The sequence below is a fragment of the Hippocampus comes genome, unplaced genomic scaffold (genome assembly GCF_001891065.2).
Source record: "Hippocampus comes isolate QL1 unplaced genomic scaffold, H_comes_QL1_v1.1 scaffold83, whole genome shotgun sequence".
NCBI classification, from domain to species: domain Eukaryota; kingdom Metazoa; phylum Chordata; class Actinopteri; order Syngnathiformes; family Syngnathidae; genus Hippocampus; species Hippocampus comes.
In genome coordinates this window covers 680,163-708,125 of record NW_017805281.1, presented here as the reverse complement: position 1 = coordinate 708,125, position 27,963 = coordinate 680,163, and the positions used below count along the sequence as shown (strand labels likewise).

Sequence of the window (27,963 nt, the reverse complement as noted above, 5' to 3'; positions counted from 1 at the left end):
AGCATAATTACAGCCTTCTTGTGTCATTCCTGGAATGGCCTATTGAGAATTTTTTTTGTGGGTCTTCTCATGACGGATATATAAATTGTATGATGAGGAGCGAATTTGGCTGGGCAGATTTTTATTTTTTTTTTTTAAGTAAGTTGGTCCAACTGACATATTTGATCTTACTTAAAACCAAAATGGTGGCCTTCCTGTGTCTTCCTCCACTCTTGCCCTCTCGCGCTAGCCAGCTGCGTCCTCTCTCCTCTTTTTTGCCCTTTTTTCCGAGTGTCCAATTAGCCTCCTGCCTGCCCACCTGTGCCTCATTTGTGTGTTTCAACACGTTTGTTTGCTTGCTTGTTAGTCCTGCTGGCTTTGTTGGTTTAGCCACGGCAAGAAAATTAACAAATAATAACTCATAATTGCCACGTAATGGCGTGAAAATGAAAATGCCTCCACAGGTAGGCCCGCTAATGCCTTGCATGTTTAATCTAATTTGACACGGTGGCTTTTATGAGCACAGTTCATTTGCTGGTATATTGACTTGAATTTGGTGGGTAACGGCGCTTTGTGAGGATTCCAATAAAAGGACGCCACTTTTAGGGAAAATGACACCCGTTTTCCATTTGCATGAATATTGCACCGCTGTGAAACGGCGACAGGTTTGGGATTTAGCAGCCACTTGATCCTCGCGCAACGGTGAGACAGCCAGGGTGTCAAATTCAGGGCAGGGTTTGGGTTTCAGAGATGTTTCACAGATGGATACTGTTTTTAAGTGTGCAATAGGGTTTCAAGAAGGAGTTACAAGTTTCAAATTAGGGTTTCAGAGATTCCAAGACAGGGTTAGGGTCTCAAATTAAAAATTCAAATCTGGATTAGGGTTTCAAACCAAGTTTTGAAGCCTTGGCTAGAGTTTTAATTTAAGGTTTCAAGACCGTTAAGGATACAAATTAGAGTTGTAGGAAAGAGTTTGAGATTGAAATGGTTTCAAGACAGGTTTAGGGTTTCAAATTAAAGGTTCAAATCTGTATTAGGGTTCCAAATGACTATTTGCTATTTACTGGGTTTTCAGTGTTGTGTTTTGAGCCTGGGTTTCAGGTTTCAAAATTTGAGTTTCAGGACAAGGTAATGTTTTAAATAAGAGTTAGTTTCTCAGATTGTCATTTCAAGACAGGTTTAGGGTTTTGAATTGGGATTTCAAGACACGGTCAGGTTTTCACACAAGGGCTGGTGATTCAAAATAGTGACTCAAACTTGAAATAGTAGATCAAACAATTGTTTGAAATGTGGTCTTAATTAGGGTTTCAAGTTAGGTGTCCAAATTTGGTTTATGGTTTCAACAACTGATAGGGTTTCAAATTGGGGTTTTAAGGGAGAGTTTGTGTTTCAAAATGGGATTCAATGCAGTACAGGTTTCGGGTCTGAAATTTCAAAACTGGATTTGGGTTTCAAATTATATTTAGGATTTTAAATTAAGGTTTCAAGACAGTCCTTAGAGTTTTAAATGTGGATTTCAAAATGAAGACTTAAAGGATAAGTTGATACTTCAAACAAGGGTTAGTGTTTCAAGCAACGGATGTTTTTTTTTTCTAATTAGTTGTTTTGCTTTCAAAATTAAATTTCAAGTTAGAGTTAGCATTTCAAATTTATGTTTCAAGCCAATGTTAGGATTTCAAATTAGCGTTTCAAGACAGATTTCGTGATTTCAAATTGAGGTTTCACTAGCGGGATATGGATAGATAAAGCCAGTGTTTAGGGTCCAAAAAATGGTTGCAGTTTCAAATTCGGGTTTCTAGCCCGGGATAGGGTTTTAAGGCAGGATTGTATGTTTAATCAAAGTGGCATTAATGAGCACTGTTCACTGGCTTGTAAATGACAATTACCAAGATTGCTTGTGGATGATTTTCCACTAATAGCAGGATGGAATTTTTCACACACACACACACACACACACACACACACACACACACACACACACACACACAAAAAGCCAGCCATTTCCATGAGTAATGCTCTGACACAGGCATGTGATTTATGCGCTACACACTTGACTCGTGCGGTCTTTATAACATGCCGCCGCCGCCTATTTCGCCTTCTTCTTGCAGTCCGCCCATGTCGCCTTCACCGGCGCTGTAAAATGGCAACACATTTATGATTAAGCAGCCACTTTGTCATGCGATGCATCAGCGGAGGTGAGCCGCTTTCCTGGAGTTTAGCGCGGGCGCTGCCTCGCCAAATTCAAAACGGTTCTTTATTGGCTGGCTGTCATGTCATGCACAGAGAGAGAAGCCTGTTTTTTATTCAGATTATAATAGTGATTATTGTGATTGTAATAGTACAGGCCCTCGTGGAGTTTTTGCTGTAATTTTTTGGGGGTAACTTTTATCATGCTCAAAAACAAAGCAATTTCGGCAAGCCTGTATATCTGTGGAATTTCAGGATTTCAACGCAACCCCTCAAAATTCACTCGGTAGCACTGTGTAGCTCCAAAGTAACAAAACCAGGTCACGGTTTCCAAATGACGGGTGTTTAATTGTGTCTTTAGGGTTGCCTTTGTACACCAACTCCATGAAAACTGTTGGTAAAATAAAATGCATTCAGCAATTTACAATCGAGATACAATATACGAGGCTAATACAAAAATGTGGGCTAAAGCTAACCTCATTGCCACCTGCCACTTCGGAGGTCTTGGGCAACAAAAATACACTTTCGGTTTCTACATGACAAAATATAACAATTACAATCAGGTCTTGCATTTAGTTTCATATACACAGCCAAATAAATCACAAAATACCTTCAACAGCTAGCGAACAGTCCTTATATGTGCTGCTCTTCGTATGTCTTGCGTTCAAGTGTCTGTACGTGTCTGGGCAAAACCACCTTACCACAGCGCAAGTCTCGCGATAATAGCGAAAAAATCAAAATAACGAAACTTAATTTTACAAAATAAATATTTCACAACATGAATAAATAATGTACATAAAACAAATAAAAAATGTCCTCTTTGCCTTGAAGTTGAAACAAAATATTATTCATTTCCAATTTAACTATTCTGATGACACTTACACACTGCTTAAAAGGTTTGTAAAAAAAAAAAAAAAAATCTGCCTCAAATTCAACGTTGGCCGATTAGCATGAAGTTTGATGGACGTGTCTATCATAACAGAAGACATGAAAACCTCTCAAGGACCCAACCTTGATCAGAGATTTTCTTTCAAAACAGAAATTTTGGGGTCAATTTGGCTGTGTGGTTCTTAACCTGGGTTCGGTGAATCGGTCTCAGAGGTTCGACGGAGCCTCTGCCATGGAGGTTAACATACACCCGACTTAACGTGTCAATTAGTTATGACACGCCCGCTTGGCCATCACTGGCTGCAAGATGATCACATGACATTGCGTGTCCAATCAGCGCTGATTTGAAACATTAGCCCACGATACAAGTTTCACGAATCAACATAAAACTTGGTGGAAATGTCTGTCATAACAGGATACGTTTAAAAGTCTCGAGAACCCAGGCGTGAAATAAAACAGTCAGTCGTCCATTTTGTTTTGAAACAGCCATTTAGGGGAAATCGTTGGCTCGCTGTTGTTTCTTACTTTGTAGCAGCGGCAGTTAATTGACGGCGTGAAGAAGAGAAAGCGTGTCATCTACCTGCCCAGGGTCCAAACAGGATTCGGGTCAGAGCCGATATTAGCACCATCAAAGGCAAATTGTTCAAAGTGATTCAGACACAGGAGGTTCGACGCAAACGTGCTGTTTGAGATTCATGAGTGTGATTCGCATGCGGCAGCAGGAAGAAAGAGAGAAAAAAAAAAGGAGGAGGACTGAAGAAAATGGCTCGCTTTAATTTCCTGCCTCATAGATTGTTGAATGTATGCGCAGCTACGCCCTTATCTGCAGGAAGCAAGATTTAACACCTCACCTTTACTAAATATGACCACTCTCAGCTCGGTATATTTCCGAATGATTTTAAGACTCTTTGTCATCATATTTTTGACTGGACTGGATAAAAGAAGTAGGGTTTCGAGCCGAAGGTTTCATTTGAACAAAGATTGAGGGTGGAAAGGGTGTTTTTGAGACGGGTAGGTCTTCCATGGGCATTTCAGGTCTAGGCTAGGGATTAAATTTAAGGTTTTGTTGTAAGCAAGGTTGGGTTTTCAAATTATTGGGGTGTTAGAATAGAGTTTCAAAGTTTCGAACAAGGGTTAGGGCTTCAAAAATTGGATTTTAATCTGGTTTAGGGTTTCAATGTTGGCTTTCAACCCAGTGTAAGGGGCTCAAAATGGAGATTCAAGCCAGGGTCAGAGTTTAAATTCAGTGTTTAAAAACGGTGTTGATACTTGGGGAAAAAAAGTCTTAAGACATTTCCAATAGGGGCTTCAAACCAAGTGTGAAGAGAACAGTTTTAAATGAATAGTTTTTCAAAGTCGAGTTTCAAGCCTGGGTGAACGATTCAAACAATGGTTCGGGGCTCAAAATGGGATTTTAAAATTGGATTAAGGTTTCAAATAAGGGTTCGGAGTTTAAAGTAGGGTTTCAAGCCAGTTTTGATGTAAACTTTTAAGACCGGGTTAGGTTTTCAAACGAGGGCTTCCAGCATGGGTTGGCAGTGTATCGACATTTAAATATGATGTCATGATGTTACATTAGAATCTCTGCTCTGTTTCAATGGCAAGCGTTCCATCTAATAAACGTGTCAAGCATTTTAGTCGGAACAGGAATAAAATAGCTGCGTGTCAGGAAGAAGGTACGGCACGAGATGCGAAGCAAATGAAGCGACGTCGAGAAAGGTTGAGAGATATCACAAAAAAAAAAAAAAAAGGAAGTGGCGGAGCGGAGGTGAAGGATTAGCGTCACGCTTATCAGATGCCAGGTGCAAAGAGCGGCGCTCATTTGCATGGCCTGCCGCGCTCCACCTTTGCCCCGCCCTCCCCTTACTGCCGCCACTCTTATCACAACAGCCGCCAGTCTTTCACGCGGTCGGAGGGCTCGGCCCCGCCGACAAGTGGGCTGCAAACACTCGGCGCGCTTTAAAATGTTTAACCAGCGTACAAAGGATAAGGTTCATTCTGCTCGGCCTCTCAGGTTATTCAAAGGTTGATTTGAATAATTGGCATAAAACCTCCCTACATTTACACACGGGATTAGCATATATTACCACGGGTCAAAAAGGAACAGAGAAAAACAATCAAACTTGTTGGGCTGAACTTAAGTGTACAGTTTGTATATGAGCTTGTTGAAAAAAGACCCCAAATTTCTCAAACTAATTTGTGGCAATTGGTTTGGATGCTTTAGAGTGCCTCATTGTTGGCCAGTAGTGCGCGCACATCAAGTTGATAGATGTAAGAGTGAGGAGGGGATTTTTTTTTTTTTTTTTTAAAGTCCAATTTGACAGCAAGCATGTGGACAGGAGCTTTGCATTGGCTTGGCCACTTTAGAGTGCCTCATTGTCAGACGCGAGTGCATGTACATCTCACATAGAAGGAAAGTGAGGCAGAGTGGAAAATTACATTTAAAATACAACTTGACAGACAGCGTTTGGACGAGGGGATGTCTGATATGTCAGTTTATAGTTAAGGTTACATTCTTGGTTTTGGGTTAGGGATTCTCAGGTGTTTGATTTCAGGTTCGGGCTCCTCGCCAACTTGTGCGAACTCTGAATTTGAGTAGTGTTCCATAGCATCTTTTACTCATTAAAGGTTGAAAAATCCCAGTTTAGAGTTTAACTACATCGTGTAAACTCTGAATTCCGGTAGTGTTCCAAATTGCATCATTCCGAGTGAAGACTTGAAAATTATTAGTTTAGGGGTGGAAATTCTGAATTCAAGTAGCGTTCCGGTGGACTTTTCCTCGTCGGTTTGAAAATTCCTAATTGAGGGTTTGGGTGCATTGTTTGTGTTTTGCTGACTTTGATACCAAGATTTCAGGTTAGGTTGAAGGTTTTGCTGATTTTTGGTATGGACTTTGGGAAAGTGTTAAGGGTAAGAGTTCGTGTTTGTGTTTCGCCGACTTTGTTCAGAAGCTCATAATTATCCAAATGATATTTATGCGAGTATCTCTTTCCAGGTAATGAAATTCACAGCCCCTCACTGTTGCTGCTGTTTTTTTTTTTCTCTCTCTTTTTCTCTCTAAAGCAGCGTGTCGGTCCACCTCCTGCCCACCAGTGTTTAACCTGTGGCCCATGTAATTTAACCCCCATGAAAAGTCAACTACAACAAGTTGACTCTGGGATTTTGGAGAGTCATATTCTTCTTTTTTTTTTTCTTTTCATTGGTGCACACAGAGGTTGGAATTACCAGCCGCCGCTTTTCTTCTGGGTGCAGTTATGGATCTTATTCTCTCCTGCAGCAGGACGGCAGATTATTAATCAGATTCATAAATAATAAAAGATGGCGGCAGCAGTAGCGATGCCTGCCGGGCCGCCGGGGCCGCGGCAGTCGCCTCATCCAAGCAGAGGGCCAAAGTGATGGAGGATAAGTCACAGAGAACAATATTAACACTAAGCCAGCTGGATTTATCCAGAGTGTGTCGACGCTCCACCTGCGCCGTCTGCGCGGATGCTAAATCAGCTCAGGATTCAAGTGGAAATTAGCATGAGGCTAATCTGGCTGCCACCAGACGAGACGGGAAGGTTTTCCGTCACATTTTCTCTCCCAGAGACAGATACTAAAAACTTTCATTTTGCTCATATTAAACTCTGGCGGAATGATGCAAACACCAGTCCTGACCTGCTGAGATTTTTTTTTTTTTTTTTTTTTTTTTTAAGGGGCCACGTGCAAAACAAACGAAAGCTCTGTATGAAACCTTTACAGGATTTTTAGGATGGATTTAAAATGTAGAAGGCTACGAACGAGCGGGGATAATTGTTTGAACGCCGGGATGGTTCAAAACAACCAGCGCTCAACTCATGACTGACGGTCACAGACTATTTCCTGGGTGAAGAGACTTAGCGTTTGTTCCGGGTGTCTTACTGCTTCCTCATTTCCAGATGCTTCCTAGTGTCAGAAAGTCTCCAATGGGAGAGAGAGTGTCTTACGGCGCCCTGATTCTTGACTTGGTTGTCTGTTCAGTACAACAATTGATTCATATGGTGCCAAATCACAACAGAAGTGATCTCAGAGCAGTACAGACCTAGAACTACACTTCTTAACTTACCGGTAGTGTCTCAACTGAACATAGGTGAACCCCGCATAAGCAAGCACTAGACAACGGAGCACACCCACCCCCCGCATCCCCACGCACATACGCATAGCCACTCGAGAGAACAGGCTGTCCAATTTTAATGTGATTCATTGATTGAACATGAACAATTTCACAAAAAGCATTCCAATCCATGATATTCTGTTTTACAACCTTTGAGTCTGTTTTGAAATATGCAAGCAAGGTTACAGGTACTTTTCTATAGATTTCAATCTCAGTAATTTCCACTTCAATCTGTACTCACACAATGCAAGTTCATTTTACAGGACTTGCGCTCAGCAAAGCTATTTACGAGGCTTTTTTTATCGCCGGTTGCTGTTATGTAGTTTTTTGCATTGGCATCAAGATCTCGAGAAAAATCGTAGAGCCCTTGATGTGTAGACAGAAGAGTGCCTGCAACAGGTGCACAGGTGGGCTTAGCCGCAGCCACCGAATTCATCCTCTGAAGCAGCGGGGACATCTCCTATGACCTCCCCGAGGAACGAGACGCGGCGTTAGGGTCGATGTTGCTTCACTGATGGGACGAGCTGGCAAGCTGCCACGCAACTCCCACGGGACACGAATTTTTGCCTGGCTTTGATAAAAAATAATAATAATAATAAATAAAAGAAAAGGTCTATGTTAGTAATTTTAACATTAACCTCATCTTGCTAAATTTTGTCTTTTCTTGCGTGTTCCACATCATGTCAGCGAGACTCATCGTGACTGACAGGTGATTGGGCAGATTATTTTTTCCTCATCCAAAATCAGTCACTCAGCATAACTGATCCACTATTCCATTTAAAAAAAAATCAAGGATCTCTGGGAATTTTGGACAGCTGTTTTTGAAATTCTAAATATGGTTCAGTATAGTTGTAAAATAAAATGTGTATTTTGTGTACTGCATTTTTATCACTTGGAGGCATTGATTTTTCGCCTGTGTGAAATCTTCCCTGCATTTTGATTGGCTGCAATTTGAAACATTGCCACATCGTCATGCAAATGGGATTCAAATTTGCAATCGCCGCAAAGTCTCGACCACTTGTGAAATCTTGCGGCAGAACACCGCGCGCTGCACGGGTTGAGCGGTCCTCGCCGCCGGGCGGCTATCTGCCGCGACCGGAGTGACGGAGAGCGATAGAGGAGCGAGCGGTCGGAAGAAGGGACAAAAAGGGAGAAAGCGAAAGATTCGAAACAGAATTTTATGACACCCCATCACAGCTCCATAAAATGGACCTGAATGATGACAGTCGATGGCGTAAAATGCAGTGCTGATGAAGGAACTCTACTCCATTTATTGTGGGACTGTAATCAAATCAAAGATAATTGGTTGGTCATAACAAAGCCAGTAACGATTCATCCCCACTCACATCAAAAACATGCATCCTCAGAGAGTTGTACGACTTCACTGTCTGGTCACATAAAAAGGCAATTGTGAATAACCGGATTGCTAAAAAGAAGCAACCTATAACTGAAGCCATGGAAACGATGAAGAGCGTTTTTGGTTCCTCCTGGCTGTTGGGTCGACTTTATTGACATATAATTTTTTTTAACAGTTGCTACGTTCACGTCGTTCCTTTGCACCATTCGTAAGCGCCAATCTGCCGCCACCAAATCAGAACAAATTGTAACTTTCAGAGTGCTTCAAGGTCCTTTCGTGTGCTACGATTTTCTTTTCTCCTGACTGACTTGTTGCCAGAGTTTCTGGGGACTTCTTGGTGGGCGGAAGGTTTCTTGGACCAAACGGTTCCAGAGTTTCCGGAACTTCGCTGATGCCAGACGATGCTCGGTGTTCTTAGTAGGTGTTATTTCCTTTTATTGATGTGTATTTTCTTAATGGTGCTACTTTCATGTGGTTCCTTGGTTTCTTAAGGAAGCGTGAACCTGCTTTTGAAAGATCTTAAAACCGGGAGTGTTTCAAGTTGTTTGACAAAGTTTGGTTTTTGCCTTTTTTTTTTCTTTGCTTTCTTCACCAAACTTTTTGAAGAAAAACTGCAATCATTAAAAACTATTGCGGAATCTCTTTGTTCACCTGAGCGCTCGCTTTCCAGCTCTTTCCTTCAACTTACGCTTACCGTGTTTTTTTTTTCTTTCCACTGCCTTTTGTTTAATTTCTCCTGTAAGCACACAAAGATTAATTGGTGCTTTCTTTCAACTTTTAGCGTGTGCCGTCCTGCCGACCGTTCATTCCGTCTCTCAGGAATGCCTCTCATCATCTTTTCATTAGCGCTACCTCTGCCCTTATACATTATTCAGCCTGGCTCTGGCGTGCACGGCCTGTCGCCAGAGTGCATTCTGCAAACTCATTAAAAAACTATTAAAGCCTGATGATTTCCTGTGATAGAGCCAAGCGGGCGGCGGCCGTGGCGGCTTTTGCGTTTCTGACTGATCTGAGGAAATGGCGGCGGCAGCGCGTGTCAAGAGGAACATTGGCGCAGCGCTTTTGTGTAACCTTTAGAAGTGACGCTTTCATCTCGCATGGTATGCGCAATGCAACCCGCCGCTTTTGTTGACTCGAAAGCCTTCTCGCTGTACGCTGTCAGAATGTTCCGGACTTTCTCGGAGCGTTGTCTCGGTTCAGGGAAGCTTTGCAGTGAGACCTTGACTGCCGAGTTTATGACTATTCCCATTCATGCAGGTCATTTCGTTCTCACGGCACTGAATCGATCGCAACAGGACAGTTGGACTGTCTTAAAAAACGTTCTGTGTCCCAATCCGAGCAGGCTGCATCAGTTCTTGTGACAAGGCTTTACGACCGCACGAGACTGAGTTGGTGTGGAAAGAAATTCAATGATTCATGCATCTGATGACTCGGCTCTCCTTGCCCTCTCACGTGGGCAAGGAGAGCCACACTCGCACTTTTAGCTGCTCAATAAATCAAACAAACGGTCAAAACTCGCATGGAGCTGCTGTAGGCAACACCTCACGCCAAGACACTCACGCGGAGACGAACCGACCAACCCAACTCCAGCTCTCCATGTCACTCATGAGGCCACGCCTCTTTAAGAAGTCACGGGAACCCGACAGTACTTCTTTATTTCTTTTTCAATTTTCAATATTACACTTTGTATCCAATACAGTGCTATCACGTGATAAAAAATGTACCTTTGTTTGTTTTTTGCCATTTGAGCTCACTGAAAGGTGTACCTAATTTAGTGTCCCGGGAGTGCAGATTGAATCCAAGGTTCTCAAAACATCAAATATTGAGTAGAAGCTCTCCAGCAGGCTTTTAGTGGATTTATTTATTCCGTTTTTCATCATATATATATATTTCACCTGAACACCCTGTTGCTGACGGCTGACACCCGTTAGGAGTCGAGCCTCTCGACGTATCGCAGATGTTTTTTGTTTTTTTTCTTCCTCCTCACATCCTCCACAGGGGGTGTTTGGGGAGAAGAGTTGACATGTTAATTGATGCTTTGCAGACTTATTTTTTTCCCCCTCGCTGCTCTCCGGGGAGCTTCCTTCTCCTCCCCCCTCCTCCTCCTACTTGCTATGATTTGTGGGGCGTCTTGTGTGATCAGAGCTGCTTTAAGATGACAAGGAGGAGATCATCAGGAGGAGACGTTCAGGTTCAAAGGGAACAAGCACCTCCTATTTCTCCTCCTGGAACATCAAAAAGGTTTTTATTTTTGGTTATCATTTAGAGGCAAACATTATTCTGCATTAGTTCTTGTAACGCAATGGTTAATTATGAAAAATATGTTGAATAATTTTTTTATTGTATGAATAATCACAATTAAGTGTTGTGTACTTTTTCAAACTAATATAAAAAAAATTCTGGTTAAAACTAGTCCCCCCTGAATTTTCTTTTTGTAATTAAAACTATAAGTACACAGAATTATGTTGTGAGCTTGTAAACTGGCGGCCATGGTGAGCAACCGGTGAGCACTCCAGCCTCAGAGTGCAGAGGTGCTGGGTTTGATTCCGGCTCTGGCCTTCCTGTGTTGCATATTCTCACGGTGCCTGTGTGGGTTTTCTCCGGGTGCTCCGGTTTCACCTCACATTCCAAAAACATGCATGGCAGGCTAATGGAACACTCTCTAAATTGTTCCTAGGTGTGAATATGAGTGTGAATGGTTGTTTGTCTATGTGTGCCCTGCGATTGGCTGGCAACCGGTTCAGGGTGTCCCCCGCCTACTGCCCGAAGTCACCTGGAATAGGCTCCGGCACATTTGCAACCCTTGTGAGGATAAGCGGGTTGGAAAATGGATGGATGGATGGGGTTGGAAAGTGAATTTATCTTAATTACTAAGAGGAGAAAATATGTCAATTAACTATGATCAGGATATTTTTTGTACCTAGTTATTTTATGATTATAATTATCCTAAAATGTGTGATTTGCATTGAGCTTCATGTAAACAAAATCAATCAATTTCAAATTTCAGCTCCGTGTAATGTGAACATATCCTACATTCTAAGCATTTTATTTTCAGACAAAGTGGAGATTTGTCAATTTTATTTTTAGATCGATATGTATTTTCTAGCTAAACTGCCCATGATTTTAATTTGAATAATGGGTGACAAAGTGGATATATTTTTTACACTCTATGTATCTATCTATTAATCTAGCTAGCTAGCAGGCTAGCTAGCAGGCTCGAGCTAGCAGGCTAGCTAATAGACTAGCTAATAGGCTAGCTAGCTGGCTAGATAGCTGGCAAGCTATCACCTGCTCAGACTTTTAGTATCATTGTTGTTGTCCGGCAGGTGTGTGTGAACACAACTAAATCAGCAAAGTCCTCACCTTGCATGTGAATTCCCACCCTAGTGATTTTGCCATTTGTTTTAGAGCGCTGGACAAAAAAACAAACCTCTGGTGAACAAATTAGAGCATGGAAAAGTTGAGTGAGGGAAGCAGCTCCGTGCAATGATTGGAATGTGATTCATATCGCAGCCTGTGAAGGCAAAGATGTATTCTTGCGCGGGTGTGAGCACTCCTATCAATAGCCGTCTGATGTGACTGTGTGCAAAAGGAATCTTAATTTTTCATCTCGCGGCTTACACTTCTTTTCTCTGACACCAAATTTGCCTCAAAACATTATCTATTGTCATTTAACTGATCCATTTGGACAGGGAAGTGAGAGAAAACAGCACTCAATATCTCTACTGAAACACTTTTGCTCACAGAAAGTTTGCATTCTGCATTTGATAGGCTAGCTAGGATTCCACTTTTCTGTAATATTTTGCCATTACTGTAGTGATGTGAAATGGACTAAAAAAAAGGACTTCATTGGGCATGGGAATGTGTTTTGTCACTAAACACTCTATTTGTTTAAAAGCAGGCTATTCGAAGCATGACGTTTGGTTTCCCATTTAAAGGAAATAGTTTGCAATTAAAACACCAGATTTGCTCACAAACGGTCTACACATGCGTGGACATAAAAGATTTGTCACTCAAACACTTGTTTGCCAAACGCCTATATTTGTCGTTGTTTCCTTAAAAAGTATAGTAAAATGTCAGATTTTTGTTTAAATCACCCATATTTTCCGTTAAATGCGACATTTTCTCATTAAAAGACAAAATCTGCTCTCAAAAAGGCTAAAACATGTTTAATTTGTGCATAAAGAGGCCGTTTTACTGGTTACATTATTATTAAACTGCCTAGTTTGTCATTTGAATGCAATATTTACGTGACATTACATTTGCTCACAAAATGACCTGATAATGTTATATATTGGCACTAAAATACATCAAGATCATACTTTGACAATAAATATATAATAATAATTGATAATAATAATGATAATAATGTTGCTTATGGTGTAGTGGTACACTCGCCGGACATGTGTGCGGGCAGTGTGGGGACAGGTTCACACTCAGTGATGGTGTAGATGAGGGTGTGAAAATTTGTTTGTCTCTATATCTGCCCTGCGACTAACTGGCGACCAGTTCAGGGTCAGCTGGGATAGGCTCCAGCAATTCTGATATATGAAAGAGAGAGAGAGTATACGTAATACAAACAACCACACAGCTTTGCTAGTTTTTTGTTCACAGTAATGGGAAACACCATAGACGGGCTAACAAGTAGCATGTATGGAGCGGTGCTATAACACTCTGAGCGGCAAATAACTAAACACAAACGGTGACACACAGGCAGACAATACAACAATACTTTCGGGTATATATTATTTATCCTCGGCAAAGAACGATTTCCGGTCCTGTGGTTTCATGAGTGTACTGTATTTGTAATATTATGTAGTGCTATTTTCTTTAACTGTGACTTAGCTCCACTAAAGCACCACATTTACTTACAAAAAGGCCACATTAGGAACAAATAGTTCATGTTTTGCCTCTAAAACGCAGGAAAACTCAAGATTACGCAGTATATCTTGCGAGTAATGCATTCCAATGCAGTGTTTTGGTTTATGATGTTGGTTTTACTGGCTGCATATGTACAGGAGGCATGTAGGTATTTTTTTAAATGATACAACATACAAAGTATTTTGTTGCTGTTTTTTTGCGAAAACTCCTCATTCCCAGTATGTTTGAAACACATTGAATAATCTGACCGTAATAATCCCTGCAGGTGGGCCCATCCCTCTAATCTGCCCAAATCAAATGAGATCCGTCACACGTCCCCCTAATGGCCGCCGCAGATTGTGTGCAAAAATCTGCATGAATAATTCAGGGCCCCTTTGTATTATTCATGCCAGCGGCTTTAAAAGGCCCGCCACACACTTTTTACAGCGGGAACTTTCTTCCTGCAGGGTCAGGCCACGACGTGTTCGGGGACTGTGGGATATGACAGCGACTATGCTTAGTTTTGCTCGTCTCAGGTGTCCTCTTCCAGCTACGGTGACAGTGCAGTAATGTCACTTTGGGTCACAGACCCGTGCTCTGAAAGTAAAATGGTTCAGTAGCACCGCCTCCCCTGGATATTTGGGTAGATTCAGACCACAAAGCACGTTTAATTTAGCAACATGAAACTTGGTAGACATATCTAAAAGAGGGAGAGGTGCAGGGTTCGATTCCAGCTCTGCCCTTCCTGTGTGGAATTTGCATGTTCTCCCTGTGCCTGCGTGGGTTTTCTCCGGGTACTCCAATTTTCTCCCACATTCCAAAAACAGGTATGGCAGGCTGATTGAACACTCAAAATTGTCCTTAGGTGTGAGTGTGAGCGCGGATCGTTGTTCATCTCTGTGTGCCCTGCGATTAGCTAGGATGGGCTCCGGCACTTGTGAGGATCAGCGGATTAGAAAGTGGATGGATGGATGTCTAACATGAGTAGCCCCACAAAAAAGTCTCAAATAGCCATGCCCAAAAAGGTACAAGAAGTCAACTATTTTGGATTGAAGCAGTCATTTTAGGCTCATTCTGATTTTCATTCTGATTTAAAAAAATTCAGCCCTCAAAAGCTGCTTCCCTTAGCAATATGAAAATTGGGAGACATGTCTATCATGAGGAGCCCTACAAGAAAGTCTAAAGAGGCGAGGAGACACAGTGAGTCTGCCATTTTGATTCAAAGCCGCCATTTTGGCCACTCATGGAAAACCCAAAAATTATGCCCTGAAAATCTGTTTCACTTAACATTGTGAAATTCGGTACAGAGGTCTGTCATGAGACTACCCACAAAAAAAGTCTGAAGAAGTCACGCCTGAAAAGAGAAATCTTGCGATTTTGCTATGAAGCTGAAATTATAATCACAATTGGCTCAGTTGCACCCAACCAAATGTTTCTGGTTTTAAATTCAGCCAAGTCCTGGTTCATTTAGCAACATGGAATTTGGTGGTCATCTCTATCATGAGCTGACCTAAAAAAAAAAAACTGTCAGGAAGACATGCCTGAAAAGATATAGGAAGTCAGCCATTTTGGTTTGAAGCATCAATTTGAGGCTCAATTAATTCACTTGTGCCCACTGATATATTCTGGCCCCAGAGCCACTTGTATGTAGCATAAGACATTTGCTCCACATGTCTATCATGGATAAACCACAAATAAAGTCTCAAAATGCTTTGTCTGAAAATACATAAGAAGCCTGCCATGATGGTTTGAAGTGGCAATTGTAGATTGCGACGCTGTGAAAAGATTGACACTGACAGAAAGACTGCATTACGCTAGTCAATAAAATTAATCATATTTTGTGTGTGCATAATTATCACCACCAAATCTTGAAAGTAAATCTCTTTTATTTTCACAAATGTTCATACCCAACCTTTCAATTCCTAGCATAACACTTGATTCCTTCCAAGAACAAACGAGACTACTATGAGGCTCTTTAATCAGTGCGGATGCGACAGACGGCGTCGCTCGGTGGGGAAGCAAACCTTCCCTGGTGTCAATAAGCGACATTTTCCGTTTTCTTTTAACCCCAATTTACACAAAATCCAGCGCGGCTCGATAAATCGTAAACTTTCTGCCGCAGTCTCGCTGACAAGCGTCTGTGAGATATTCTGCGCGAAGGTGAGGGGCTGCTGTGATTAAACAGGAAGGCATTAGCAGCCAGTTAGTGCTTGCTCACTCGCTCGCTCGCTTTTCCCGCCTCGCTCAGGTGCTTTTAATCCCGCCGCCTTTGTCGCCTCCATCTTTAAGACCACGTCGTCCGTGCACCGTAAAAAAGAAGTAAAGTTTTTTAATAAGGCCCAAAACTTTGGAAGTTCCTAAAGCGGAGAATCAAGATCAAACTGGCGCCAAAGACAAAGAGATCTGAGGCACTTGGAAAAAAAAGGTCGTCCTTCAAAGAATTTGCAGAAGAAGTATAGTTTGAATGTGTAATGCAATACAGGTAACTGGAAGGCCATTTTAGCAAAGGAGAGCCATGCTCCTCATATACGCAGTGATATGAAGTGAAATGATTCGCAATTGAATGTCGTCCATCTGCCTTTCAAAAAGGGTCAAATTTGGTAGTAATTGGACAAAATCTCAAAGAGCTGGAAATGACCATAATAAACTAAAAAATGGCCAAAATGAAACAAAATTGCAGATTGTGTGTCTTCTCAGGCATGGTTCGTTGACTTTTTTTTGTGGGTCCACTCATGATAGACATGCGTTTCAAGTTGCAAGTTCAAACACATTTAATGAGCTCAATTTTTGACTTCCAAAATGATCTTTAAAAGCAGGGCTTTGAACCAATTTAGCAGACTTCCTGTGTCCTTTCAACCATAGGCCCTTGAGACTTTTTTTTAATGAAAAAAAATAGTTACACTAAAAAGTTACTAACTTCACAAGACTGAAAAAAATAATAGTGGCTCTCTTTGCACATGTACAGTATGACAGCTGAGAGTTGATCTGGTTTCTTCCTATTTGCCTTGCTTGCGAGGGTGTACCAAATGTGGTGACTCATGAATATCGAGCAATCAACTTTGAATAAATACGTTCAACTTTTTAATAAATAAACTTTTTTTCATATCCAATTAATAATTGGATTCATTGTAACATCTGCAGGAGATGTCACGATGGCCAGTAAAGTGTGTGTGTGTGTGTGTGTGTGTGTGTGTGTGTGTGTGTGTGTGTGTGTGTGTGTGTGTGTGTGTGTGTGTTCGCGCGCGCACGCGCGTGCGTCCACGTGGGTGAGTGAATGTGTCATTTGTGATGTTTTTTTTCCCCCCTACCTAGCATATGTGCCATCATTAGCCTCAGTCTGCATCTTCCTCCCAGCGAGCACATACATTATGGATGCTCTTCATCCTCATTCTTCCTCCTCCTCAGTATGACAATCGTCCTCACTCTTCCTCGGCGCGGTCTCGTAGCTAATAAATAAATAAATAAATTAGACTAATAAATAAATGATCACCAATAAAGCTATACTTTGCTGCCATCAAGTGGCTGTTCTGTACTATGCGCCATTATGAAATACAAAATGAACTTATTGCTCGGTTGAGGGGATGCTTTCTACAGTAAAGGGAAAAAAGCGATAATATTCTGTACGACTTTAGGATTCCTTTTTCTTTAAAGACTATTCAAGTTGGGCCTGACCCGATTACTGGTGCAATTTCACGCTTAACACACCCCAGACAATCGTCGAATCTTACAAATCATACGATAGTCGAGCTTTTGACGTCCTCTGTCAGGAAGAGGCAAAATCGGGACAGAAGCAGCCCGGGTGTCTTTCTGTGTGTGTACCGGCCTACGGGAAGCTGACGAAGGCAAATATTTTCATGGGACAATCAAGCACCATCTGAAGTTGTGGCTAAACAATCAATCAAAGTCAAATTGACATTTCACTGTCGTACAATGCAATTTAAAAAACACAATGGTGGCATAATGGGAGCGGAGAGGGGTAGAATTCTTCTTCGTGCTTGTTTGGCAGAATTTTGTCACCGTGTCAAAAGGTTGAGTAAGTTAATTTGATGATGTCTCTTATCATACAGATTCATTTATCGCTTGGGTTTATCCACAAAAAATAAAAATAAAAAATACACGGCAAAAATAATCACGTTACATCGCAATACTGAGTGAAGAAGAAAAAAAACGTCAATGGATTGTTTTTCAAAAACGTTCAGCCCTCATAAGAAGAATGATTCCAACTTTACGTCTTGGCACAAAATACCCCAAAAGTTAGGCTAATGTTGACGTCAAAAACTTCCAAACTGGAGGGAAAAAAACAAGCCACTAAACCTTTTTTTTTCCTTCAGACAACAGCTGCAAACAGGAAATGAGCAGCTGTCTCCTGCTCGCAGGGATTAATTGATGATTTATTTGTCCATGGATCATTGTTATCATCTTAAAATTATGCGCGGAGGGTTTGCAGGCGTTTGTGACCCTTGAACTTCAACAGCCGGCGTGGCTTTCCCCTCCGATCTAATTGCAGGCTACTTTGTTTACTGTTGACTTATTTGTTATTTATTGCCGGCGCCTGGGCCGTAAACATAAATCACGGCGCTTGCTCATATAAATGTCAGCGTGGACGGGCGAGCTCATAAAGCTCTAATTTGATCGGCGTTCATGTGGGGACGCGCGTGAATAAACGGCGGGCCTCTTCAATCATCGTTTTCTGCATCCTGTCACAAGACGCCCCGGACACGCATCCATCATGCTCCTGATAAGACACACCCACCAGCTGCTCCCCAAAGGCATAGCAGGCACCTGATTGGCCGCCTCCTTCGTGCTCTGCATTTGATTGGTTTATCGCAAAAGCAGTTTTGAGTCATGCAAATGTTGTCCCCTTCAAATTGTACTTAATAATTTACGGCCTCCTAATGCTTTTAAAAAGCAGTTTAGAGGTCATAACGTAGGATGTGTTCATTATAACTGTTGTACTGTTCATGATGCCTGAAAGTTGCTGAGGAAACTGCAAAACAGGGTTACATTTACGTATTAAGTTTGGACAGTTAGTTATGAGCCCTGAAAGGAATTTGAAAAATAATCATTGAGAAAGTAGGAATGATTCACGATGATAACTGAAAGTAAAATTACTAAATTGGGAGGGCAAGGGTTACATTCAAATCAAAATTGTAGTTTTGGAAAGTAAAATCATTAAATTACCAGTTAATTTAGGAAAGTAACAATCATAATGGTCCCTGAAGTGAATTATATACAGAGAAAGCTTTATGAGCTCGACCGTCCCCGGTGACATTTATATGAGCATGTGCCGTGATTTGTATAATTATATTTTTTTAAATGATAAAACATGAAAATGTAACTTCAAATGTTTTTGCGATGAATCAATGCTATGCTCACTCCACTGAAAAAAAAAATAAACATTAACAGCGCATAACGTATTGAAACATTTTGGGGGGAATTATTTCAAGTTTATGCTTGATAGAGTTTTGCTGCCATCTGGCGGCACATGAACGCAATTGCAACTGAGCCCAACGTGCTGACTGCTGGTGTAAAATATGGATTTCTACTAAAAATGTGCGTATACACACACTCGTATAAGAGTTGTTATAATCTTTATTTTTTTTTTTTTTTTTTTCCATTGGGAAAGTGCACATTAATCAGCACAAAAATTTCATAATAAAGCATTTTAACACTGTGTCCTTTGACAGTTTGGAAAATAATTAGCCTCACATTAACAGTATAAAAATGGCGTTTTGCAGCCAAAATCAGCCGATAATTATTAAGCATTGTTTTCCTTGACAGGGCAATTGAGTAGATCAATTGATTCATATATAGGATATTTTTTCATCGTGTCAATCTTGAAAAAAAACTTGCTAGAAACACGAGCATTGAAGTTTGTAACTTTATTGCATTGATAACGTACAGTACATGCGTAGCATGCAATTTTTTTTCCTTGCTACAAAAGTGAGTGAAGATGTTTTTTAAGGTTGTTTTTTTGTTTGTTTTTAGTGTTAGATATTAATTGTGGTGTCAAGGACAGAAATCAAAAGATTTAAAAATTGGTGTTCTGTTTCAAAAAAAAAAAATCAGCATATAATGGCATCTCTTTGATGGCGTTAGCATGGAATGCATCACGTACAAGTCACGATTTAAATAAAAGAATGTCGTTGAGAGTTAATCCTATGATGTCCACAATTGAAGCTCATTCCTTCATTTGGCACCACAAAAAGTGGCTCGTCCCTGTGAAACACACACACACACACACACACACACACACACACACACACACACACACACACACAACAGAACATGCAGTTAGTGCAACATATATCACTGGACATGCAGTTTTTGGGTATAGCTTACGTGAGACCCTGTGGATGATATGTGGTTCAGACTATGTTTTGATTTTTTTTTTTTTACGTGATGTTTATTGTGTGACTTAATGTTAAGTTTATTTTTATTTTTAAACTTGAAGATTTTTAAGCCACCTTGTTTTGTTTTTCCACAGTACAGACATCAGACATCTGCACCTTGACTGCAGTACCATTTTGTGCCACAACCGAGCAGGCAGCACTGAGCTCTACTGGAAGATAGGCAGAGAAGGTCCCTAACTTAAAGTAGCGGTGAGTTGAAGGTTTATCAAGACTCTAACATTGATGCTAAATTCTGTTAGCCCATCGTTTTGCATTATATGGAAGTATATATTTTACAGAAGTTGAACTTGTTGAAATAGATGATGTAATGAAACAATGGCAGCGTCACCTGTTTTCATTTGGTGCCCTTGTAGGTGACCTGTTTGCCGCACTTCTTTAGCGTCTCCAGCAGAATGTCAGCGTCCTTGTCTGACTCGATCCACACCAGCTGATTCGGGAGGTCAATTTCAAACTTGACATCTATGAAACCAACCGTTGGGACATTTTGTGAAATAATGTCCGTCACATTATGCACATTTTGGACATCTCATTCTGTGACTCTCTTACACACACCACTTTGGTCATCACGGTTCTAAAAGATGATCCTGAGTGATCCACACATACCAGAACATCTGAATTTTATTTGGGATTAATCAGAGGCACTTTAAATGGGTGCAGATGAGTCCTGACTTGCATCTAAATTGTGTTTCAAAGTGACTGGTGAATTCTGAACACATCCTCACCAACTTTTAAGAGGGTGCGCATACTTTTGCAAGCACATAATTCCAGTCATTTACTTTTCCATTTTCTTAATTGAGTTATTACAAATCACAGGTCAGATTAATGGTGAGATGTTTTGATTATTTATTTATTTTTTTTTTTATGATTTAAGACTATGTCGCCCAACTGGCCTGGGAACGCCTCGGGATCCCCCGGGAAGAGCTCGAAGAAGTGGCTGGGGAGAGGGAAGTCTGGGCTTCCCTGTTACAGCTGTTGCCCCCGCGACCCGACCCCGGATAAGCGGTAAAAGATGGATAGATGGATGGATGGAAAACCCTGGCACTTTATCAGGGGTGTGTAAACTTTTCCTATTATTTACATTTACAATTTGTCGGTTTATCCGTTATTCCAAGCAGATTGGGGATGAAACAGGAAACCTTCCTGCAGGATAATCACTCGGATAATCGTGCAAAGACATCCGATCATTGGACTTTTACATTTGAAAAATCGGTTAAAATGTTCACTCTCAGGATGGGCTTCTCACCTTCCAACCTACTGAGAATTCGGCTGACAGCGCCGGAACATCCTTCACACGTCATGGCCACGGCAAACTCGTGTTTCTGTCACATTACACAAGAACTCCGGTTCATAAAACTACAAACATTTTATTGAACGTGTGTTCCAATCTGTGACAAAATTACAAACATTTTATTGAATGTGTGTTCCAATCGGTGACAAGTCATCACTTCTTCGTTTGTTGCAGCGGCATAATGAATAAAAGGGTCATGCCAGATTGGGCTGTCACTCTCAGAAATTTTTAGATTCAACTATTTATTTTGGAAGTTTATTGGTATTTTTTTTTTGTTATTATTGTTTATTTAGTATGGTTTAGTGATTAGACAAAAAGAAAAGGACAACAATTCAGCAATATTACACAAGAGGGACCAATGTTGTTCTCACCAGCATTTGTTAAACTGAGTTACAGTGCATGTCGAAATGTGTCACTATGTCATCTTTTTCAAATTAATTATCTGATTACTCCATTAAGTAACCAAGTGATCGGATGAATTTGGTGCAATTAATTTACCACTAATCGAGGGTGAGTAGTTCGAATACAGCACAATGTAGTTTTATGTACACTGAAAATGTCTGGGTGAATGCCATAACTTGGTGCCAGAGAAGCTTCGGGGCAAAAAAAAAAAAAAAAGGTGTAAACATATTTTGTGGTCGATTTATCTTACTTAATTGACTTTTTTTCTGAGCACCTCAACTACAGGTTACTCAAACTATGGCTGTAAATAAAGTGTAATTTTTAAAATAGATTAAACCGACATTTTTTCCTCAATAATTGATAAAATAGTAGTTTTACAAAATAAATGCAGACGTTTGCAGATGTATTTGATGAAACACAAAAGGTAATCAGTCTACTTTCATGGAGGACGATATAAACCAAAGAATTACTTTTAAATCTGAATGTCATTTAGAGGCTGAAACGCCATGTTGGTTTGGATCATTTTAAGTAAACGAATGACAATCGATTGAGCGATTATCAAAATAATTGATGAATTTGACAATGATTATTAAAAATACAATTTTCCTGCGGTGACTTGGCTATTTTGCGTGTCGAAAGCAGACCACTTTGCCAATACAGAGTCCGCTTTCTAAATTGCAATCCCCAGGCCATTTGTGGCGACATGAATCCACATTTCCCGAAAACATTGAATAAGTGTTACGTGTCAAAACAATCAATTGCTAGCATAGCAGCGACGGCACCGCAGCGCCAAGTACTAAAACCCGAGGAGTGCTAATGCAAAAGAAAAGCTCCATATCCAGCTCTGATCATGTTTTAAATATGTCAAGAGAACTCACGGGCATGTTTATGATGATGCGACGTCAATCCGTAGGTGAACTTTTCAACGGAGAGACGAAAAAAACAAATAAACCACCACCTGACTCACGCTTAACAATCAAGCTAACATCCGATTTGAAGAGGAACAGCATTTCCGGTTATTGAATATTGCATATTTGAATAGTTGTTGCATTTTTCTACAAAATACAGACTTATCTCACCAATACACCTCTGTGCTTATATTAAAAATATTTGGTAAACTTCTAAAACGTGACCACAACTCATTTTGAAGTCTATTTTATTTTGTTAATCTTTACCGCTTTTTGTTGTTTATGATGGCATCCGAGCCACCTTAACGTTTTCAGTCTTCAGACAATCGCTTACGTAGGGGTCACCAAATAAAAATCTGAAAGGGACAAAAAATTTTTTTTCGCTAAATTCTCAGTAAATTTACAGAGCTTGATCAGGCCACAAGTAATAATGCAGTAATATTAAAATTAAAAACAACAACAAAAATACGAAGAGGCAAAACATTTCATTTCCATGTTGACAAAAACGAGCTGAATGAAAGAAAACTTGACCCTTGTTATGAATCCAAATATATCAGGAGCTAGCTAAATATGCTAAATTTAGAAAAACAACATCACGCACGAAAAGCACTCTAATAAGTAATAGGGTTGGGGGGGGTTGGTGGAAAGGATTAGGTTTAGCTGGCAACCAGTTCAGGGTGTACTCCGCCTAATGCCTGAAGGTAGCTGGGATAGGCTGTCAAACACGACCCTCGTGAGGTAAGAAAATGAGAAAATGGATGGATGGATTGCTGTCAAATGTCAAAATGGGTCAAATTTGACCCCAAATGTGTGTAAAGGTCAACTTCGAATTACCTTCATACCTTCTACCTTCATTTTCCTGTCACCAGCTAATGAGATTTTCTTTCATTACGATAAGTTTAATTGTATTTCACGTTTTAAATGTAATTTCCATTGACATGTAATTTTCAAACTGCTGATTCCCACGTATACCACTAGAGGGAGCCCGCGTAGCATCTCACTTTCTATTTACTGTACTGTAAATTTGATTTCGCTGAAGCCCCTTTCAATGGTTTATGTCTGGGATCTACAAACTTTTCCACTGAGGGCGACAAACGCAGCACTTCACGTAACAGTGTCATGTAACGTTTTCAGTGTGCCATTTTTTTTTCCTAATGGGTGGGGGCTATGTATATAAAAAAATGGCTATGTATATAAAAAATGATTGGCCATTATTATAGGATGGTGACAATATGCTAAGTAATTAAAAATATTGAAAAACAGTAAGTCTTGCCATGGTGTTTTTGTTGATAAGGTCAAGTTTCCATATGAAATCTATATTTTCTGTCATAAATTATATAAATATTTTGGAACGCTCCACAGGTATACAATATTCAAAATCATACACATTGAATTGGTCAAGAAAATGTGGAAGCTGGAGGTGAATATGTAAATAAAAATATGCTCTTGTTTTGAACATTTTGGAAAATTTTGGAACATGAATAGTTTACGTCAGGGGTCCCCAACCTTTTTTGCCCCACGGACCGGTTTAAGTCAGACAATATTTTCAGGGACCGGCATTTAAGGTGTGGCGAATTAATACAACAAAATAATATGGTATGAGCTGCATGAAAACTGTGGTGTTTTCGAAATATAATAATAAACACAAGGAGCGTCTAATCTGGTCGCAACACTCTTATCGCTCTGGTAATGTTTAATGCCTTCAAAATACGATACAACGCAAATTCAAAGTGCATGAAAATGACGACTCACCACAGCCCCGAGCTTGATTTTCTGCAATCAGACAGTCCCATCTCGGAGTAATAGGAGACAATGACACCTCAAGTGTGTGGTTTATATTCCAGTCTACTTCGTAATTTTGTTTTCGTCGCCGTTGCTGCAGAAACCCCCCCGACTCACACAGGTAGGATGTCGGAAATAGCAACAGTGCTATTGTGGCGATCTCAGAGTATTCAGACATAACTTTAAATCCAGTTGTCTCGAACATACTTTTAAGGCCGCCGTCATTTGCGATCTAAGGCAAGTTCTTTCTGTGCGGCCCGGCCCCAAATGCCCTGCGGACCGGTCCCGGTCCGCGGCCCGGCGGTTGGGGACCCCTGGTTTACGTGATTGTTTTCGTGAGTGGAACATATGTTCTCTACTTGATTTGTGAACTTGATTGCAATACAAGAAATTAACTAATACATTTTTGTCCTTGTTTCCAAGGGTCACACACTCCACCACCTTGGCACGCTGTGTTGCCAAAACATGCCCGCACACACACACACACACACACACACACACACACACACACATTACCGAATGAAGAATTGCAGACCCCTTGGTTCAGTTATTATTAAAACCAGTTAAGTCAAGTTCACGTGCATTTGAAGTCTTCAAGTTTAAGAAGTGGAAACAAGCCAGCAACTATTCACGGCTTCATATTTTGTCGTTTGCGCTACAGGAACGAGACCTGCTGCTTTTATGAGCACAGAGTAGTACTGTTGCTGAACCTAATTACTATCCTCGCTCCTGCACTGACTTTCACTGTCACTGATGATTCGTGGATCACTGAGCACATGCTTTTGAATCAGTCAACTGTCATTGATCTTATCCTGAACTACTGAAGATGTTCTTGGTGTAACATGACTTCATGATTGTGAACATTCTAGATCCGTAATTTGTTGCAACAAAAACATTACAATGAATGAATCATTTGTAATTAATAATTATGATTACAATTGCCAACCCAACTACACGTTTGAACAGCACCTTAAAATGTTCAACTCACGATAATAGCGTGCCACATAGGGGATAATAGCAAATGATTTGGAACACAGACTTGATGTGGCGAGCGTGACGACAGCAACTGGGGAGCATGTTGGTGATGTCATGCACAGACCTTAAAATGCGGCCACTATCCCCTTGAGTCAAGTTTGTATCGATCTGCAGGGAGGACCAGACCCAAGCAAGACTGCATGATGTATTTGCTGTTGCTTTGTTTTGTGTTTGAAAGACAACGTGCCTATGTTCGTGTCTTAGGAAGTGGCTGTTCAAATTTAATTTCCTCCTATTCCATTTTCTCCATCTCCACTGCAGTGTCGACAGTGCAGTGTCTTATCTGCATGCTCTCCATCACACACAGACACACACACACACACACACACACACATACACACACACACACAGAGTCACGCATACACACACTGGCTCGCACCCTCCCACCCCCACAGCTTACGTCGTCTGTGTCTGCCACCGTCAGACATGAAAGTCAGACATCAGTGTTTTTAATATCCAGTACATGCAACTCCGCATTTTGAGTTGCGCACCTTCAGTGTCATACCATGTGATGCCACAACATGGGGCAGCACTGGACCGAACTAGAAGAGATACTGTGGAATTAAGAGCAAGGAGAATAGGCAGAGAAGGTCCCATACCAAAATGCAGTAAAAGTGCTTGTTTACATAAAGGAGAAAAAATATATGCGTGTGAGTTTTATTGTATGTTGTTTGTTTGCGTTGCTACTCCGTGTGTTTTAATGTAGCAGTCGTTTGTAGATTTAAAATTACTCTTAGGGATGTCCCAATCACATTTGTTGAGTCTGAGTCCAAGTCACTTGATTTTTAGTATCTGCAAATATCGAGTTCCGGTCCAATACCTCATCAATTCTTCCAGAGTAGAAAAACAATGCTCAGTCATCTCAGTCCAATAAAGGCATCCCAACATGATACGGGTACATTTTTATCTGGCTATAATTCAGCAAGGGTTTCAAATCAAGTAAACAAATCAAATATTTTATTTCTGACTTTAGAAATTGAGAAAATGTAAAAATCTGGTCCTGATGTTAGCTTTAAGATGACGGACTTTCGTTACAGGAAATGGTTCAGTTGAATATTTAGCTGTTGAAATATGCATTGTTTAATTCTCTTTTGTTTTATGTTCCGTCTGGATGCGTCGCTACTCCATGTGCATTAAAGTGGCAAGTAAATTATAATAACATCTTGCTAATTGACATTAGCCCATCAATGGTGTTTAGCATTATATATTAGCATCAAGCTAGTGGCCTAGCCAAAATGATATGGTTTTTTTGAACATTGTGGTGTTTAAATTTTGTACATTATGTATTTACTATATTTGTTTTACTAAGATTGACTGATTACTTGAAGCAGGCACATTTTGCCTTGTTTGTAGCCAGCAAAAGTCTTCTTTTCCTTTTCTCAAAGTGATGTTATATGATAGTCTCCCATTCCTTGACAGCGAGAGTTTGAGAATAAGCATTAAGGAAAACTTTCACAAGTTTGATTTAATATGTTTGTGTGAGAGGTATTGCAAATGTTGAACCGATTGTGTCTGGTTTTATATTCCCGCGCGAAACACGGGACTTCTATACATAGTCACTGTGTCCTAAAAGTGTAGAAGAAACACTTTAAATGTTCTCTCACTTTACTCGCTTGTGGATTCCATTTGGAAAACCAGCTTGTGGCTCTGCCACGACTGTACTGTGGAGGGAGCTCTCAGTGAAAGAGAGGAGTCACTATGGAAACATCTGCAACCATTGGCCGCCCGCTTGCCGCTTCCGGCTGTCCGAGGGATCCAATTGGCCTGCCTCCCTTCCTCCCACCTTTTATTCAGCTGGCTGGTTAGTGTGTGCCTGGCCGGTAGGGCGTTAAATCATTAGCGTGGGCTCTGTCAAGGACGCTGCCTCCCTCTTAGAGTGTGATTCATGTCACGTTAGTCAGTGGCTCTGTTGGGATGACTGAATGATTCCGAAGACAGGTACTGTAAAGCAAATAAAGGAGTCATTCCCTCAGAATACTTCAGGTGTGTTTAAAATTTGTTACTTTTTACATAATGTTTGATAGAGTTTACAATTGGGGTCACGGAAAAAAATCCGTTGAGGCCATTCAGAAGTCAGGAACCAAAAAAAAAAGTACTGATCTCAGGAGCCATCCTTATCGACAGGAGGTATTCATTTTCACATAAGTGTACACTGCAAAATGCAAAGGTGGCAGAGCATTTTATTTGAAGAAGACTTACTTTGCTCCTGCACCTTAGCATGTCTTAGCCATCACAAGTGCATCCAGGTACCCCTGCCCTTCATCCATACATCCATCCATTTTCTAATCCGCTTATCCTCGCGAGGGTCGCGGTTGTGCTGGAGCCGATCCCAGCTGTCTTCAGGCAGTAGGCAGGGAACACCCTGAACTGGTTGCCAGCTAATCGAAGCCGTGCCCTTCGGTTTACAGCTAATACTGCACTACCTGCACACATAATGAGATAATGAGAGTGCCACTGCCACCTACTGTAGTGGATGTATGCATCACTTTATTCTTGTGATGCAAAAAATCATGCTCCATGAGGTCTCTCTCTCTCTCTCTCTCTCTCTCTCTCTCTCTCTCTCTCTTTCTGATTTATCGAAGGCATACGGTCCCTTGCCCATTCCTACGGAAGATGATTAGGGCCAATGAAGAAAAAAAACCAAGGTTGACAGGATTCTCACTTTTATCTCAGAAATTATAACATAAGATAAGATTTTATTTGTCCCACAAATTGTGACCTTTATTCTCAGA

The 27,963-nt window shown here is 40.8% G+C and overlaps 1 protein-coding gene and 1 long non-coding RNA gene across 3 annotated transcripts; one reads left to right on the top strand and one right to left on the bottom strand.

Moving 5' to 3' along the window:
* The first annotated feature begins 76 nt into the window (after window positions 1–76).
* Window positions 77–26,121, top strand: LOC109516677 (uncharacterized). The gene is made up of 3 exons (XR_002168387.1): window positions 77–87; window positions 14,855–14,858; window positions 25,969–26,121. It is a non-coding gene; the product is annotated as an uncharacterized LOC109516677 (long non-coding RNA).
* On the bottom strand, window positions 19,271–27,490 carry atox1 (antioxidant 1 copper chaperone). Of its 2 annotated transcripts, none has more exons than XM_019871412.1 (4): window positions 27,431–27,490; window positions 21,060–21,135; window positions 20,145–20,275; window positions 19,271–19,622 (listed from the first exon to the last, which is right to left on the bottom strand). In XM_019871412.1, the coding sequence occupies exons 1-3, from the start codon at window positions 27,449–27,451 to the stop codon at window positions 20,151–20,153; spliced, it is 222 nt and encodes a 73-aa protein (XP_019726971.1). In that variant the 5' UTR covers window positions 27,452–27,490; the 3' UTR covers window positions 19,271–19,622; window positions 20,145–20,150. The 2 variants fall into 2 exon arrangements, with proteins under 2 accessions (XP_019726971.1, XP_019726972.1); XM_019871413.1 differs by lacking the exon at window positions 27,431–27,490 and adding an exon at window positions 22,385–22,511.
* Between the last annotated feature and the right edge of the window lie 473 nt (window positions 27,491–27,963).

What these genes read in the sequence shown, in the direction of transcription:
- atox1 (XM_019871412.1), bottom strand. Translation starts at nt 27,451, where the DNA reads ATGCTAAGGTGCAGGAGCAAA. An exon ending in TGCTAAGGTGCAGGAGCAAA is followed by an intron (nt 21,136 to 27,430) that starts GTAAGTCTTCTT and finishes GTAATGTGACAG; the next exon opens with AAACACGAGTTTGCCGTGGC. An exon ending in AATTCTCAGTAGGTTGGAAG is followed by an intron (nt 20,276 to 21,059) that starts GTGAGAAGCCCA and finishes TTGGTTTCATAG; the next exon opens with ATGTCAAGTTTGAAATTGAC.